Source organism: Epinephelus lanceolatus, chromosome 8 (genome assembly GCF_041903045.1).
Source record: "Epinephelus lanceolatus isolate andai-2023 chromosome 8, ASM4190304v1, whole genome shotgun sequence".
Lineage (NCBI taxonomy): Eukaryota > Metazoa > Chordata > Actinopteri > Perciformes > Serranidae > Epinephelus > Epinephelus lanceolatus.
Window position 1 is genome coordinate 3,493,231 of NC_135741.1, and position 16,575 is coordinate 3,509,805.

Here is a 16,575-nt window from a genome sequence, read left to right on the forward strand (position 1 = left end):
ATGCTCAGGTGTTGGAGTCAAGGCACCCAACGGCAGTATATAAACAGTAGGTTTCCCTCTCAAGGACACCCTCCTACCTGCTACTGCTGCAAGTGCAACTTCACCTGGTCATCACACGGTAAGGCTGCTTTTCATCACTGCATCAGCTGTTTTCATTCATATCTACAGAAAAGACTTGTCATCTTTTCATTATTACATTTAATTTTCACTTTCACTTTTTCATGTGTAGCTCGTTACCAGGACTTGTTTTATTTTGTCTTCCTGTATCACCAAACACCGTCGCTCTAAGAAGAATTTTTCAGCTTTTAGTTTTGTAATTTAAATTCACATTTTGCATTATTATTATACTATATCTTTACACAGATGGCATCAAGTCTTCTTCTCATTGTGGTCCTCTGTTTGACCAGTGGACTGTGGATTGGAGCAAACGTAAGTAATATGTATATTTACTTTAAAAAGATCTTTGGTGTTATAACACCTAAACTTTAACATAAAACCAGTCCCGTGGGAGCTCTTCCAGCCCAAAAACATGCTTCTAAAATGAAATATGAATGTTTTATTAACATTTTGTAAAAAGAAAGTGGAAAAAACACATTCGTCATATTAACAAATGGAGGCAAATCTAAGATGAGTCTGACACTAAAGATGTCTTTATCTCCACAGGCATCATGTGAAGGTTGGTATTTCTCAGAATGGTGGAGGGGAAATACTGTAGTTGCCACTTTGTCACTGCACATCAGATTATTGATAGGACTACAATTTTTTTTTTTTTTTTCATTTTTAAGATTGCTCTGTGCTCAACAGCTTCTTTTTGTTGGGCTGTCTATAAAGACTGAGCTGAGGAACAATATTCTCACATCCTCTGGCTTTGAACAGCTGGAGGCTTTTTGCACAATTGTCCTATTCATCTACAATTGTGTTACAGATCACTGCTGCAAAAGTTGCCCTCCTGGTTGGGCTCACTTTGGTGAACGGTGTTTGCAGTTCCACCACACTGAAAAGACCTGGTCTCACGCCGAGGTACATTTTGAAACAAATTCAGTCATAATCCATTGGTGGGCGACCCGCTCTACCTCTGAGCCACAGCCGCTGTAGCTTTCTATATGAATGAGACATTCATATAACACAGCTTAACTATTATCTGCTACTGATATGACACTTTATTGGTTTGAAACACACAGAATTTTATTGTGGACTTTGTCTCTAATATTTTTTAATCTCTCTGTCCTATTTTTTCTCACTCTTTGTCCTTTTTTGCTCCACATTTCATTTTCCTTTATCAGCATTTCTGCACCACTATTGGTGGAAATCTGGCATCCATTCACACCAAAGCTGATTACGACTACCTCAGAAATATGATTTTCAGACTGACTGGTGCACATACAACCACTTGGCTTGGAGGCTACGATGCATCAGGCGTGAGTCCACCTATTCTTTAATGTATATGTTGTACCCAATCTTTGATAAGAAGCACTACAGTTTAAACACAACTGAAATACATTAAATGAAATTAATGAATTAAGTTAAAGGCTATGTAAAAAATAAAAAGCACATTCGTCTTTCAGGAAGGTGTGTGGCTGAATAGTGATGGTTCACCATTTACCTTCAAAGACTGGGGCACAGGGGAGCCCAACAACAGTGGTGGAAAAGAACACTGCATGGAGATTAACTTTGAAGGTAAAACTTGATTAACTGTTTTCTTCTTGGTTGGGATTTTTACTGAGAAGCAAAAAAAAAAAAAAAAAAGGGATCTTATGTAACTCCTAATGTGGTGTATCCTTACATCATTATTGTATTTTGTTTTATTCATACTTTGAATTTTGTTTTCCTTTTTGTTTGTTTTTAGTATGAACTTTCATTTGCAACAGTGAAGCAATAACCCAGGTTTAGGAAAGTGTGATATGAATAAAGTTTTGTGATGTAAATACCGTCTAGCAGAACCTTTTAACATGCTATTATCTGTTGTCTACAGGAAAGAATGTTGTCAACGACATGAGTTGCGATCACAAGAGTTCTTTTGTCTGCGCCAGACATGTATAATCACTCCACTCCATGACACTTCACCGTGGTCACATCCCCACTGACGATTTCACTTGAGAGGAAGTCAGGCCTCCATGACATCACTGCTGGAAGATCTTTTGACAGTTCTAAATTGATTTCAGCCTCATCAATAAACACATACTGTATATCCTGTTCAGCAGTGTGCCTCATATCTTTGTATTACCATCTCATCCACCAAAGTTTTTCCATAAAACTGTTCAGAAACATTTTCAATCAACTGATTTTACTTCAGATTATGGTTCAGTCTCCAAAAAGATTTCATATAGGTTCATACCATAAAATCACAGTCACATAAATATCAAACACAACCTATGTAACATCTGAAATTTACACAAATACACACTACACAATGTATTCAGTAACACAACACATGGTCACAATAAAAACATTGCAATAAAGGAAAACCAGCTCCTCAACCTAAGTTGACACTTCTCAGTGCAGTGAAGTACAGTGTGTCCAGTTGTTGGTACAATTTATTGCACCTTGTATTGTTCATTAAGTTCCTAACTTTCCTAAAACACAAAACTAGAGGCAGAAAATACATTTAAAAAATACACTAATTAATTTTATAAGATCAAGCAAGAACGATTTCTATAAGAAATTATTAAATTATAACAAAAACAATATTAGAGGAATATGGGACATACTAAAAAGTATTTTATTGATAATAATAATGAAGTTTATGACATGAATGATGTGGTTAACAGTTTTAATCAATTCTTTGTAAGTGTTGGACCTGAGCTCACAGGTAGAATCCCAAATCCGAGGACGTCTGAAAAAGGGAACGATATATTGATAGACAGAAATCCCAGCTCTGTTTCTTACAGCAGTGGATGAGAGAGAATGTGTAAGTCAAACCAACGATACCCTGACAACTACTTTTCATTATTTGTAAATATTACTTTCTTTTTGTCTGTCTACTTGTTTGTATGTCCATGCCTTTTTTTTACATTTGAAATTAATATCAAATATCAGTATCAATACCTTATTATCCAAACTGCACATATGTGCTGTTACACGAGAGGCACAAACTGGGGCCACTTTAACCCAGCCAGAATGAAGACATCCATTTAATGTGAGAGCACCATCTACAGAACAAACTGTGCTACAGCATGTGTTATTAGATGGGAGGAGGTGGCCTTTACAAAAAACTGACCCGACACACTCCCACTCCATCATGGAGTATAACTACGTTTGCAGTCATGTTCACAGCTGAATGAAGCTCCTTTCATTAAAATGTAGGAGATAAACACAGCAGCAAGCTTTGGGACAAACTTCCCTCTCTGCAGCAGAAAGAGGAACTGCTGCAACTTATAACTTAACTACAACCATGAAGAAAAAAAAAGCTTAATACAATTTTATGTTCATCATATATATATTACTTATATTTAATCTGTGTGCTGCTATTGTTTACCTTAATTTTTGTATATTATGTTTTTATCATAAAAAATAACTTGATACATTGATATATATATAAAAAATAAATAAATACATACATAAGTAAAAATAAAACTTACTCCTAAGCTTCTTTGGTAGCATTTCTTTTTTTTGTAAACATCTTTTGGCTTTTCACTCTGTTTATAAGCTGCTCGCTTTTTGTTAACAGTTGTAAATATCCAGCACTACAATTAAATGAGCGCGACTGTTTTGTAGCGACTGGAGAAGGATATATTTTATCCTTTATGTAATACGACCCTTAATATGTTAACCTCTGTATGACAGTAGGCATATAAATGTCTATGTTAGTTTGAGCAGGTAACATTGTGGGCCGCCTGCCAGCAACTATTAAGGTGGAACATTAGCTTGTAATGTCACTCAATGGACGAGGTGTCGACATGAATCCATCAGCATACCTTTAGTATTCTATATGACAACTCTGACCATTACTTAAGTTTTCATATGACATACACCTTTAGTACTGAGTGGATCTTCAAGCGTTTATATGTATTAATTTCTGCCAGGTTATGTGAACTGCAATCCCCACACTGAGAAAAAAAAGAGCCACGTAGCGTTAGGCTACAGCAACACTAAACCCCTGAGCTTGCCTGAGAAGGACTAAATGCACAAAGCTGCTATTTTTAAATATCCCATGGAGAGAGACTCTCGCTGCAGCCTGTTCTATTTTGTTCTGAAAATGTGGGCGTGCAGCCTCGTTCTGTGGACGATAAACCAGGTCAGGGTTCGACATAACCCATGGCCCGATGGCCCGATGGCCCGGGGCCAATCAAAAAGTATGTCGGGCAAGTTGACTGACAGGTCACAGGCCCGCTCGGGCCAGTGATGCTGTAAGGCTTTTTTTGTCAGGGGAACAACTCCAGCAGATTTTTATCCCACTTTTCTCGAGCCTTCAGTGGATTTATTGGGCTTTTTGGCCAAAGGTGCCCTCACCTTTGCTCGTGCAGTGAAACACCGGAGGAGGGAGAAACGTGCTGGTGCGCTTGTGCGTCTCTGCCAACGCGGACACCGCACACCGCTGCCATGCAGGTATATTTCTCTCTAATGTGCGTTCACTGGCCATTAAACCGGATGAACTTCAGCTACTGATGGTGAAAAACGGATACTTTTCTACATCTGCAGTTTTGTGCTTCACGGAGACGTGGCTGTGTGGATCGATACCGGACTCTGCGCTGCAGCTGGCAGGCTTCCAAGTCTTTAGAGCGGATTGTAACACGGAACTCTCCGGCAAAACTAAAGGTGGAGGTATCTGTTTTTATACTAACAGTGGCTGGTGTAATGACGTGACAGTGATCCAGCAGCACTGCTCTCCTGATCTGGAATCTTTTTTTCATCAACTGCAAACCTTTTTACTCCCCCCATGAGTTTGCTTCATTCATTCTGGTCGGTGTTTACATCCCACCGCAGGCCAACGTGCAGGAGGCACAGCGCACGCTCACCGACCAGATAGCTACTGTGTGTGGAGCGGACTTTACCCAGACTCCTTAGTTATTGTCATTGGCGACTTTAACAAAGGTAACCTCACACATGAACTCCCCAAATACAAACAGTTTATAAAATGTCCAACCAGAGAGAAGAATATTCTGGATCACTGTTACACAACTGTTAACAACGCCTATCACGCCGTCCCCCGCGCTGCACTGGGCCACTCTGACCACAACACCGTCCACCTGATTCCCTCATACAGGCAGAAGTTAAAGCTCTGTAAACCTGTTGTGAGGTCATCTAGGAAGTGGATGAGTACACAGAGGCTGTGACATCATACATCAGTTTCTGCAAGGACTGCTGTATAGACCATCACGCACTACAATGAGGTATAATGGAGTTAAATGAAATGAAGTTTTATATTCATTTTTTCTCTCTCTCTCTCTCTTTTTTACTTGGGCCAGTAAAACTCTGAACTACTGGCCCGGGGGGCAAGTGGGGAAAAAATGTTATGTTGAACCCTGCAGGTGCAGACTTCCATCTGTGTCACTGCTGATGAGGAAATACAGCGAGTGCTGGACGGAGCAGTGAGTGACAACAACCCCGCCCACATTTAAGAGGACTGTCTGAACAGACTGAGGTTCTAGGTACCATGTCTGAAGGCTTACTGCTGGTTCCAAAGGTACCATACAGAAAGTGTTTGGTGGAAACAGGGCTTAAGCCGGCATCGATGCAGACTCGCTGTTGGAGGGTTTTAGAACTTACTTTCACTCCTTAGTTGGTTTGGGATGGCACTCAATTTGACAGACCATCCGCGTGAAGGCAGAAACTGATTGAAAGTGAGTAGGGAGAGGGTGTAGGGGTTGGTTTGAGAAAGGCCCAGGATCATCATGAGTAATATGGCCAGCAGCAGCGTTGTACTTGTCATTACATGACTTTGTTTGACATTAAATGGACAAAAGAAGCAGAGGAATTACTTCATTAAAGGAGGTATATAGTGGGTGCACGGGCCTCCTGAGTCTAAAACGCTGCCTCTGTTTAAAGGTACAATATTACAACCTCGGTTGTTGTTGTATTATTGTGAACAATGAAGTGATTCTACGGACCTATAACAATATATGGGCCTACGCTTTTTTACCTGGGACTGCTGACTTTTGTCCATGGATACCCTTTTCCTCAGTGAGACATGTCAGAGGTCAAGGTGTTGACAGGTTGATCTGATGCTCTGAACAAAACTGGCTCTGGGGCAGGTTAGCTGTTAAGCATACCATGGTGATTTATCCCTGTAAAAAGAGAACCAGCGTGTGTGACAAAGTTAAAAGGTAATCACAATGGTATATTTAGAAAAGTCTTAGGTATAGGTTTATCTATTTAAGGAAGCGGTCTGTTTTATTTTACTCAACGACTTATGGAGAGGGGGTCAGATTTAATGAATTCATACTTCCTCCACCTCCTTTTTGGATGTGTAAATCAAACTAACTATACACGGCACAGGGTACAGGACTGTAAAAAGTTTGGGAAACACTATTTTGGAGAAATGGATTGACAGATGGACAATTTTAACCAAAGCCAGAATGAAGGCTTCTTGAAAAATACTCAGAATTTTTGTGAAATGGATGTCTGTCACACCATGCAGATTAAGGAGGTAGATTTGATCTGACACTTTACGTCAGCAGATTCAGACAGGCTGGAATATCTCTATTCTTGTTTATCTCAGGTTTTCCCCACACATTTGTTTATTTGTGGCCACCTGCCACAATCAAAACATCTGCCACCACAAATAGATTTTCTATTTTTGGCGCTAACCATTCATTAGGAGCCCTGCTGAAATATGTGTGTGTGTTAGGTTACTTATAGCACCACACTGTTGGAGTGCTTGGCAAACATGGAGCAGCAGAAAGTTAGTTACATTGAAAGTAAAAGTTTATCGTTCATTGTACTGGGTCTAACTTGCCTCTGCAGCAGCTGCTTCGCTCCATCGATCTGCTTTGATCAGGTCAGCTCTGAATGGAGTGACAGATCAATTATCTAGTCAGTGACTCACAAAGTGCTGATGAGTAAAGAAAGAATTCATGGAGAGCTCTGCCTGCGCTGCATTCAAGGCCCACAATAATGTCGGAATTTAGTGAGGGAACACGGAATGTTTGATTCATTTGAAAGGGGAAAAAAAAGGTTTTCAGAATTGTATGTCATAATACTATACTCTGCCACTCCTACGACACTCCTCCACTGACTGAGCAGAAGATGAACCGGTTGAATGATCAACTGATTTTTATTTTCAAAATGTCCACATGAAAATACTGATCTTTTATAAAGAGGTGAGACAGACTGCTGAACAGGATTTATCTGTTTATTGAATCAACTCATAAATCAGAAGTGTCAATATATCTTCTTGCAGTGATGTCATCGAGGCTTGACACCCTGGCAGAAGTGACATCATCAGTGGGGATGTGACATCACCATAGCAGATGTGTCAGGACATGGACATGGCGGGGATCTTCACAGGTGCCTTCCACAAACATAAGGTTTCTTTATGGTGCAAGCATTGTCGTTAGGTTTACCTAGAATTTAAAAAGTTAAAAAAGAAACAATTAGGGTTGCACAGAATGATTATTTTACTTACTGATTCATCTTATAACAGGTAATCAGTGCGTACCCCTGTAGTTCATCTCCATGCAGTGTTCCTTCCCGCCACCGTTGTTGGGCTCTCCTGGACCCCACAGACCATTAAAGTTTGTGTACTTGCTACCATCACTCCACATCCACACACCCTCCTGAAATAAAGTTTTCAGGGTCAGTTCAGTCCAGTCACAAAAATTATATTATTCCATCATGTAGTCCAAATCACACGTCAGACTCTCATCAATGCAGCTACCACATTAAAAACAGAATCAGTATCAGGCTCACAGGGAACAGCTGCATCACATCATGTTTATTGTCAAATCACTCACCTTTGTCGTGTCATGGGCTCCAACCCAAGTTTGGTCATTTTTGTCAGTCACTCTGTTGATCAGGGCTTTGAGAAAGTCGTGCTCACCTAGGTTAGCAATTGAAGCCAAATTCCCACCGAGGGCAATGCAGGCACGCTGATAAAAGAGACAAAGTGTGAAGTGAAAAAGATAAAGGGAGTGAGAGAAAATCACTCAGAGATGTAATTAGTTCAATGAGAAGAAGTGAATTAAGCTTCTTTTACTGAAAGATTCTTGTAAGAACACACTAATCAAAATGAGAGATGGTTTGGGGTGAGCTGGACCGCAGAGTGAAGGCAAAGGGGCCAACAAGTGCTAAACACCTCTGGGAACTCCTTCAAGACTGTTGGAAAACCATTTCAGGTGACTACCTCTTGAAGCTCATGAAGAGAATGCCAAGAGTGTGCAAAGCAGTAATCAGAGCAAAGGGTGGCTATTTTGAAGAAACTAGAATATAAAACATGTTTTCAGTTATTTCACCTTTTTTTGTTAAGTACATAACTCCACATGTGTTCATTCATAGTTTTGATGCCTTCAGTGAGAATCTACAATGTAAATAGTCATGAAAATAAAGAAAACGCATTGAATGAGAAGGTGTGTCCAAACTTTTGGCCTGTACTGTGTGTATATATATATATATATATATATATATATATATATATATATATATATATATATATATATATATATGTAATGTTACAATGAAGGATGTTCATTATAAACATGGTCAACGTGTCAAATAAAGAGGTAAACGTATGTAAAAGTAATCCCAGTGAGCTGAAACCTCAGGCCCCAGATCGTTCTGAATACTGTTTCCAGCTGTTTATTCTACTCTGTCTCGAATATGATGTCATAGTGTGTCAGCTACCCTACATCACTAAATGAAGCTACATGCTACCTTCACGGAAATTTTTAAACTTGGTTGCCAATGTTATAAATTTCATGTTCCTGTTGGAACAAATCCGGTCTTGATTAGAAGCTTTTGCTGGTGATATTTCACCACGTCACAGACCCAGACGTTGTAATTCCAGGTTTGGCCACTATATAAAATTGGCTTCAAGCGCCGCTGCTGTTCCTGGGGGCCTGGTGAACACAGGTCCCAGCACAGACAGTATGAAGAAGATAAGGTGTTTTTTGACTATTAAGGCATGTGAACATGTTGTAGTAGAAACCTTAAAGAGAAGTATGAACCTAAAAACAAGCATAATGGGTCCCTTTTAAATCATATGTAATGAACACAGTTTGGCAGTTGTAACTCATATTATTCCATAAAGTACCTCTGCATCAGCCCAGTCCTTTGGAGCATGGTGGTACATGTAACAGTTATCTTTATACTGGGTCCAACCAGAAGGGCAGGTCTTACAGGGGTCACAGCAGTCTGAAACACAGTTGTAGATGATTAGAACAACAGTAACACAAAGACTGATTATTCTGGCCGGTATGATACAAGTGTGACAGAAGAAAAATATTCTTCATGTTTGCTTGTGACCATTTTCAAATGTTAAAGGATAGGTTTAGATTTATTCCGGTGACTGACAGGACGAAGATGTGGCGAACTGACATCGCTGAAGCCTCAAATTTTTTTTTAGCTTAACCCATTTTTACAGTAAGGTCAAAATAGGAAAGGTTCACTAGCCAGTATGGACGAGTGATGACTAACTTTTCCAGTATGCATATAGCATGTGAACACTGTATTAAAATAGACTTTAAATATTCAAAAATATCTTCAAGGATGTCTTAACTGTCCATGTAAAGTATCAATAAACCGCAGCAGCATCTAGGTTAAGGTGAGTACAAAAACACAAAAATGGCAAAGTGTCTTTTTATCACTTTAGTCAAAGAGGAGTTAGTGCCGTCGGCCCAGGAGAAGAGGTATCTGCTGCGAATAAGTGGAAGAACAGTTAACCACTTGATCTGGTTATCTTCCAAAGTTAAAAGTTCCCTCTGTGTGTTTTCCTGTTGAGCTGCAGTAGAGGAACAATAATACAGGGAGGGAGTTTTGTCCTAAAAAAGACTTTCACTTATAGGATAACTTTGGCATATTTCAACTTGGACCCTATTTCCCCATGTGACTTGGTGAAAAAAGACTGATTCAATTCAATCAAAAAGTCCTCATCCACATTGTTAAAATCACATAAATAATATTTGATCCATGATACTGAAAATCTTTCAGATAACACTGGAATACATTTTCTGTAAACTACTATGGTTATTATATTCTCTTTAAATCTCAATCATGTTTCCACTGTTGTTGGACAACAACAACAAGAGACATCTCATGATATTTCAGAACAAGATGTCTGCTCAATGAGGCAACAACAAACAGACCGGATCAAGTGAAAGGTAAAAAGACACTTCAGATGAGATATAACCACTTTTAATGGTCATAGTGTGACAGTGTTTAATTGCCCCGTTTGATTCCATTGCAGCCCATCCTGCAGCTGCCAGCTGCTGCCCGCTTGCTCAATACTGGACCAACAAAACATTATGTTCACATCAGTCCAATTTACACAGGGAGACAGAGTGCAGGTTGAAAATACCAAACTTATCCTTTAAGAAGATACCCACTTGAGTTGCCTGTCTCAGACTGCTGAAGCCTCAAATTAGCTTTGGATAAACTTTTGAACAAATCTTTGCACAGAGGGAGGACGGTGGATTTTGTTCCCCATCACCGACACTCAAAGTGCAGTAAGAAGGGATCTGTTAATGGCCGCTATGAAAAGGAAGAATGATTACAGAAAGTAAAACCTGTTGAAGTGTTAATTGGGCACATGACTATTTTTTTAAGACAGAACCTGTGAACCTATCCTTTTAAGTGAATAGGTGCTTGAAGACAGTGGAAGTTTATAGATATTATAAATCAATAAAGCTGTATTTGTCTGCTCAGGAAAGCAGCAATCTTAGAAGAAAAACATTTGAAAACTTATAATAGTTTGAACAGCAGTCACAAAGTGCCAGCTGCTGTATTATAACCATACAACTTTGAGAAGTACCAACCTTGACACTGCGCCTGTGAACGTAAAGAAAAGATCATTAGCACTGAACTCAACTGGAACTTGTCTCTTTTTCTAACTAAGACTTGAGCTTTATTGTGTATGTTATTGCTCAGTATCCATTACCTTACTCACTACATTTCATCACACTGGTAGTTAGTGTGAAAACAAAGTATGGAAATGACAGATATGTTGAAATCATGATGCTGGGCTCAGAGACACGCTACTAGTGTTTAAAGATCAGGTGTTATAACACAAACATCTTTCTGAAATGAATGTATATTACTTACATTTCCAATCCACAGTCCACTGGTCAAACAGAGGACCGCAATCAAATGAAGACTTGATGCCATCTGTGGAAAGACACAGTATATTAATGAAACTATGCACCATAGATCAGTATATGAATTGTGTAACTGTTAACTTAAATTACAAAAATTAACTTTTTAAATATTATTTTTTACAGCATTTTTTATTTTTTAGTGATATGGAAAAAGAAAGTGAGCACATTTTACAGGAACAATAAACTGTAAAAAAGGGGATTTTCCATTAAAGTGAAAATTAAATGTAATAATGAAAAGATAAAAAGTCTTTCCTGTAGATATGAATGAAAACAGCTGATGCAGTGATGACAGGCAGGAATGAGAGCCTGACCTTGTTGTGATGATCAGGTGAGGTTGCACTTGCAGCAGTAGCAGGTAGCAGGGTGTCTTTGAGAGGGAAACCTACAGTTTATATACCTTCTCTGGTTGTTTTGACTCCAACACCTGCAATGCCTTTTTCTTTGATCTCAAGATAATGTTTAATTATTGTAATTGGTGTTTAATTTATTGGCTCTGACTTGAAGAAAAACCAGAATGTTCTTCAAACAGTTACAAATTAGAAAATGGCACTCAAATGATATTTGACCCCAGGGAAGGGAGAGTCCAGGATGATGTAACCACTGGTCAAAGTGAGTTGTGCAGGTGTGCTCCTATAAATACTTGGGCATACAAATAGACAATAAATTGCAATGGAGTGCCCACATTGAGTATCTGTGTGCAAAGCTGCCTCAGAGACATCCCTTTCTTCATAGATTAATGCCCAGTTCAAACCAAAGATCCATGACGAGGCGAGCAGAAACAGGCAACTTCTTGTGATGCGCCACTCTGCAACGTTCTACAAACCTCCCAGTTCAAACCAATGCAACTAGATGAGACGGTATATCATCTCTAGTCAACAACTCTCTGTACTTCTGTTCTGTTTTCCATAGGGGTGAGTTTGTGTACATAAATCTCTAAACATTTAGAGTGGGTCATTTTTTTTGTGTACACGTGTACACGAGTTTCACCGTTGGGTGGTGCTATTGCATTATACCAGTAAAGCCCCAGTTATCCAAATACCAACCGAACGGGCCATTTAACCAACTGTTACAGGCCGCCACACCGAAATAATGCCATTCCGACAGTCCGCCATCCCGAATTCTGGTCCCTGAGTCCTGATAGTAAGCTATGGCGAGCCTGTAGAAGCCGTATTTCCCATGCATGTCAGCGATTTTCACCAGGGACGCACGTGAGTAATTCGTGAGTAATACGTGAGTAATTCTCCTGCGTCACACACGCACACCCAATGGGATGGATGGCTGCTTAAAACATGGCGCGAACTCACTGGGTGACTCAACGAGGAGGAGGCTCAGACCGTCCCAGTGTCCGCATTTCAGTCTGTCAATCCCTGGCAGCATGTAAAGTCCGCCATTTCTTTAGTCCGCCTGTTCACCCCATCCGGATTCACCCTTCCATCCCGCCGTTCCACCCATAAACCGCCGTTTCAACGCCTTGGACGACAATTCCCAGGAGCCTGCTGCCGTCTCCTCTGCATCGGAGCGCTGTCTGAAGGGGAGATAACGCCGGTCTGGCTTTCATGTGCAAAGATGCCCTGACGAGTAGGAGGTCTCACTCGTGACACTTTTGGAGAGACTCATTTTGAATAAATATTGACTGACTGGGGTAGGGGTAAAAAGACTGAGAGAGTGACTCTGGGTTTGAACTGTGCAGGTTGTTATTATTGTTTGCATTGCTGTTGGTTGTTGTTTGCACTTGGGCTTTTGTATAATACACTGCGGGGAAGCTGAATTGTGTTGTGTTGTGTGTTTTGTGGCTTGCTGCTCATTTTTCTGGTGTACAATTGTTTGGTGAGGGAGTTGGAGACTCTGCCAACTTCTTCGTAGGGTTGCTGGTGTTCAATTAGAGATCATATTTTCTTTGTCAGAATGACCCTCTGACTGGCACACCGGTATTAGGCCAGCAACCGCTACAATATGTTGCAACTTCTTTACTTTCATTCTCATTCATTCATTTATTCTTTCCACGTTTTGATTGGCTAGTTGGTTTGGTAGAGTTCAAAGGCAGTAAATATAATGTATTTGTAAAGTAATTTTGTCTGTGGTCCTGGTTGCTTGTTTCTCTCCCAAGATCTGGCAACACTGAACACAACACAGCATGGAGTGAGTAGCAAGAATGAGTGCGGATAGCGAGGAAATAGTCGAGTAGTAGTTTAGACTGTTCATGGCTAACAAGCAGAGCTGCTAACAGCAAGCACTGCAACTTACAAACAAACAACAAATCCACAGTCAGACACACAAGGCTGCTTCTAAACTGCTGAGTTAAAGTTCTAACTCACACAAACGGCTGATGCTGCAACGAGCGTGAACATTTTCATCATGTCTCATCAACAAAAATTAAACATATATTTCATCTTAGTTTTTATTATCAAGATCTGTTTTAGCTTGACATCGTCTTGTTTTCATCATGGAAAAAAGGTTGTTCACGGAATTTTTTTTGTCATAGTTTTCATCAATGAAATTAACACTGCCTGGAAGCAGCAACAACAAAACTAGTCTTGCACAAGATATATGATATATACGGTAAGAAAATGGCTGCTAGTGGTGCAACTTTTTATTCAACACAGCCCGTTTCCTTAATGTTTAAACATCATCGGGTCATAATCAACACGAGTCAATACAGTATCAATCATTAGCTCACTGGCATTATCATACTGAGCATTAACGGGGGAAAAGACAACTCTCTTGAACAAATCCCTCAGGGCTGTTGAATCAAGATGATTCAGTTTAACTTGGAACGAGAGGATAGGCATGAGTCAACAGGCCAGTGGCAGTTCTATACTTAAAAGGAACTATGCCCATTTTAAAATTCATATGTTATTCCTATGGTCTAATGACTAAGTAGAATATATCAATATATTTTCAAACAAGATATAGATTCAGACATTGCCTTTTAAATCGATATAGGGTCAAGTTGCGTTACATAACGCCGTTCTTCCGAAAAGCCATGCTCGTGTGAATCTCTCCTCTGGGCTTCCAAGAATATGGATGAATAATGATATAGCTAACTGGCAAATGTGTTTCAACAGAATGTAAAAGTCGGTCAGTTAGTTCACCTCACTGTTATGGATACATGCCGCACAGCGAAGAAAGAAAAATAAGTGCTGCACAATGATTTAGCCTTAGCTAGCTCATTAATGTTGTGTATTGTAAATTAAATGGGTTTTATGAATAGGTGATACTGTCTTTGCCAGCAACATGTTGGATTCATGTTAATGTGGACTGTCAGACACATTTTAATTTAAGAATAAAATAAAAACTGAAATTAAGGCCCTATCTATACACAAAGATATTTTTGTAAATTTATATTTTCCTCTATTTGGGCCTCTCATCCACACGCAAAAGGAGTTTTAGGTCCCTAAAACAAGAGATTCTTTAAAAAATGTCCTTTGAGGTAAAGATTTATCAAAACCCTGGTTACTCATCATTCACCAATAAAAACATTTCATACACCAGACCTATATAACACTGACCTGCCGATTAGGGATGTAGTCAACCAAGGAAAATCTTGGTCAACTAAAGTCGCACATAATCTTCAACTAATCGATAAGTCGTGGTGTGTCTGTGTCACTCTGCAGTTACACCTCCAAAACACTAGTTGGCGGTGGAGGACTGTGTTAAGTGCTGTAAAGTTTAGTTCAAATCAAACTTTTTTTATATAGTTGATTCAAAACACACATTAAACACACATTAAACATGGCTTAATAGAGACAATTTCAAACACAAGTACGCAGACTGGCTTCACTATCAATGGCAGCATTCACAGACAAACACTTGTCTTTATTTGGACACATTTCACATTTTAAATCCTGAAGTATAAATCCCTGAAGGATAAATCACACACATGACTTAATATGCTATTTTAGTGGAGGCTTTACTGTCTTCACAATTTATTGTTTCTTGAAATTGTGTCTGTGAAATACAAGTAAATACAAGCTTCATTTCCACTGAGGGAAATGGTGTCAGTATACAGAAACAGACAGGAGGTCTGCGTCACCGTCACACTGAGTGTGGTGGGCGAGTTCAACTTTCTGTCAACAACGAGGGTGTTTTGAAAACACCCCCATTTTCACAGGTAACTTAGCCTGTCCCCCCCGCCACAGGAAATAATGGATTAATCCTGGAAAGCTATTGATGTAGCACTTTTATCCTTATGAATGTAACACGGCGATTATTCATCTGAGAATTTGGTTAGAGGAGAGCATAGCGACCAAATAATCGACTAGTCGACCAGGAGACTACAGCCCTACTGCTCATGAGCTTTTCAGCTGCATTAGACCCATTTATGAGTCAGCTGTCTTTCTGTCAATGTTAGAGACTTCAGTCTGCATTTTGCACTCTATGAATGTGACTACATAAAATGCTCACAAAAACAGAGGTTTCATGTCATTTTTAACATGTAGGACTTTATGAGGGACAAATCTCAACTTGTATGAGGTTTTGAAAGATGAAGCTTAGATGGCTGTTTACTTGAGTGAGAGAAGAAAATTCAACGATCTGGGAGATTTGCCTCTGAATCCTGTGTTGTATAAAAAAGTACATAGCTACCAGCATCAGTATCACAAATTGAAAGAAGCTGAAGTTTCTATATAAAGTTTTTTTCACATTTTTAATACATCTCTATTTTTGATTATGTTGTGTGTGAAACTGTGTTAAATATTGACCTCATAACTTAATTTAAGAGCATCTTCACTTCCACAGAGCTCAGGAAATACTATTTTATTAACCTCCTTACATCAGTGTCAAAGTATTGAGAGGATAAGAAGTGTGAGAGTGGCACTGTCTGTTCTGTCAGTACAGCCAAAACATCCAAATACCTTAACTCTGAACAAACGCCCCTGAGGGTTGAGTTATGAAGACACTGTTTAACAGACATCCTGGTTGTGTAATCCCTCTGTCAGCCACGTCATGTATAGATCTTGTAAAAGAGAAAACAGAAGCTCATGGCTTCCAATAGTTGTGAATAAATATTCTCAAAACAACATTAATAAGAAACTGATCAGTCATTATAGAAATGTGTTAATAAACACAGAGCTGTGGAGATCATGTCTGCTCAAAGTTAACGTGTCACTGGACAGAGAGCAAACAGACTGCTGCTTTATCTTGGCCTACTGTACACCTTTAACTGTGCACTGTGTCAACCCAGTGACCGGAGTTGATGTCAATTAACAGAATACAGATACAGAAAAGCTGATATATGCATATGACAATTATAATGCTCTTCTGTTTGGTGTGTCTCAGAAAGCCATTGGTAAGCTACAGCTAGTACAGAGTGTGTGTTTGGCACTCTATG

The 16,575-nt window shown here is 39.5% G+C and overlaps 2 protein-coding genes across 2 annotated transcripts; one reads left to right on the top strand and one right to left on the bottom strand.

Moving 5' to 3' along the window:
- Positions 1-2,193, top strand: LOC117257815 (galactose-specific lectin nattectin-like). The gene is made up of 6 exons (XM_078170431.1): positions 1-118; positions 364-429; positions 664-1,020; positions 1,284-1,418; positions 1,566-1,677; positions 1,973-2,193. The coding sequence occupies exons 2-6, from the start codon at positions 364-366 to the stop codon at positions 2,038-2,040; spliced, it is 738 nt and encodes a 245-aa protein (XP_078026557.1). The 5' UTR covers positions 1-118; the 3' UTR covers positions 2,041-2,193.
- Positions 2,194-7,277: 5,084 nt separating this feature from the next.
- Positions 7,278-11,653, bottom strand: LOC117257814 (galactose-specific lectin nattectin-like). The gene is made up of 7 exons (XM_033628144.2): positions 11,558-11,653; positions 11,194-11,256; positions 10,908-10,920; positions 9,188-9,288; positions 7,893-8,027; positions 7,598-7,715; positions 7,278-7,502 (listed from the first exon to the last, which is right to left on the bottom strand). The coding sequence occupies exons 2-7, from the start codon at positions 11,254-11,256 to the stop codon at positions 7,441-7,443; spliced, it is 492 nt and encodes a 163-aa protein (XP_033484035.1). The 5' UTR covers positions 11,558-11,653; the 3' UTR covers positions 7,278-7,440.
- Positions 11,654-16,575: the final 4,922 nt, after the last annotated feature.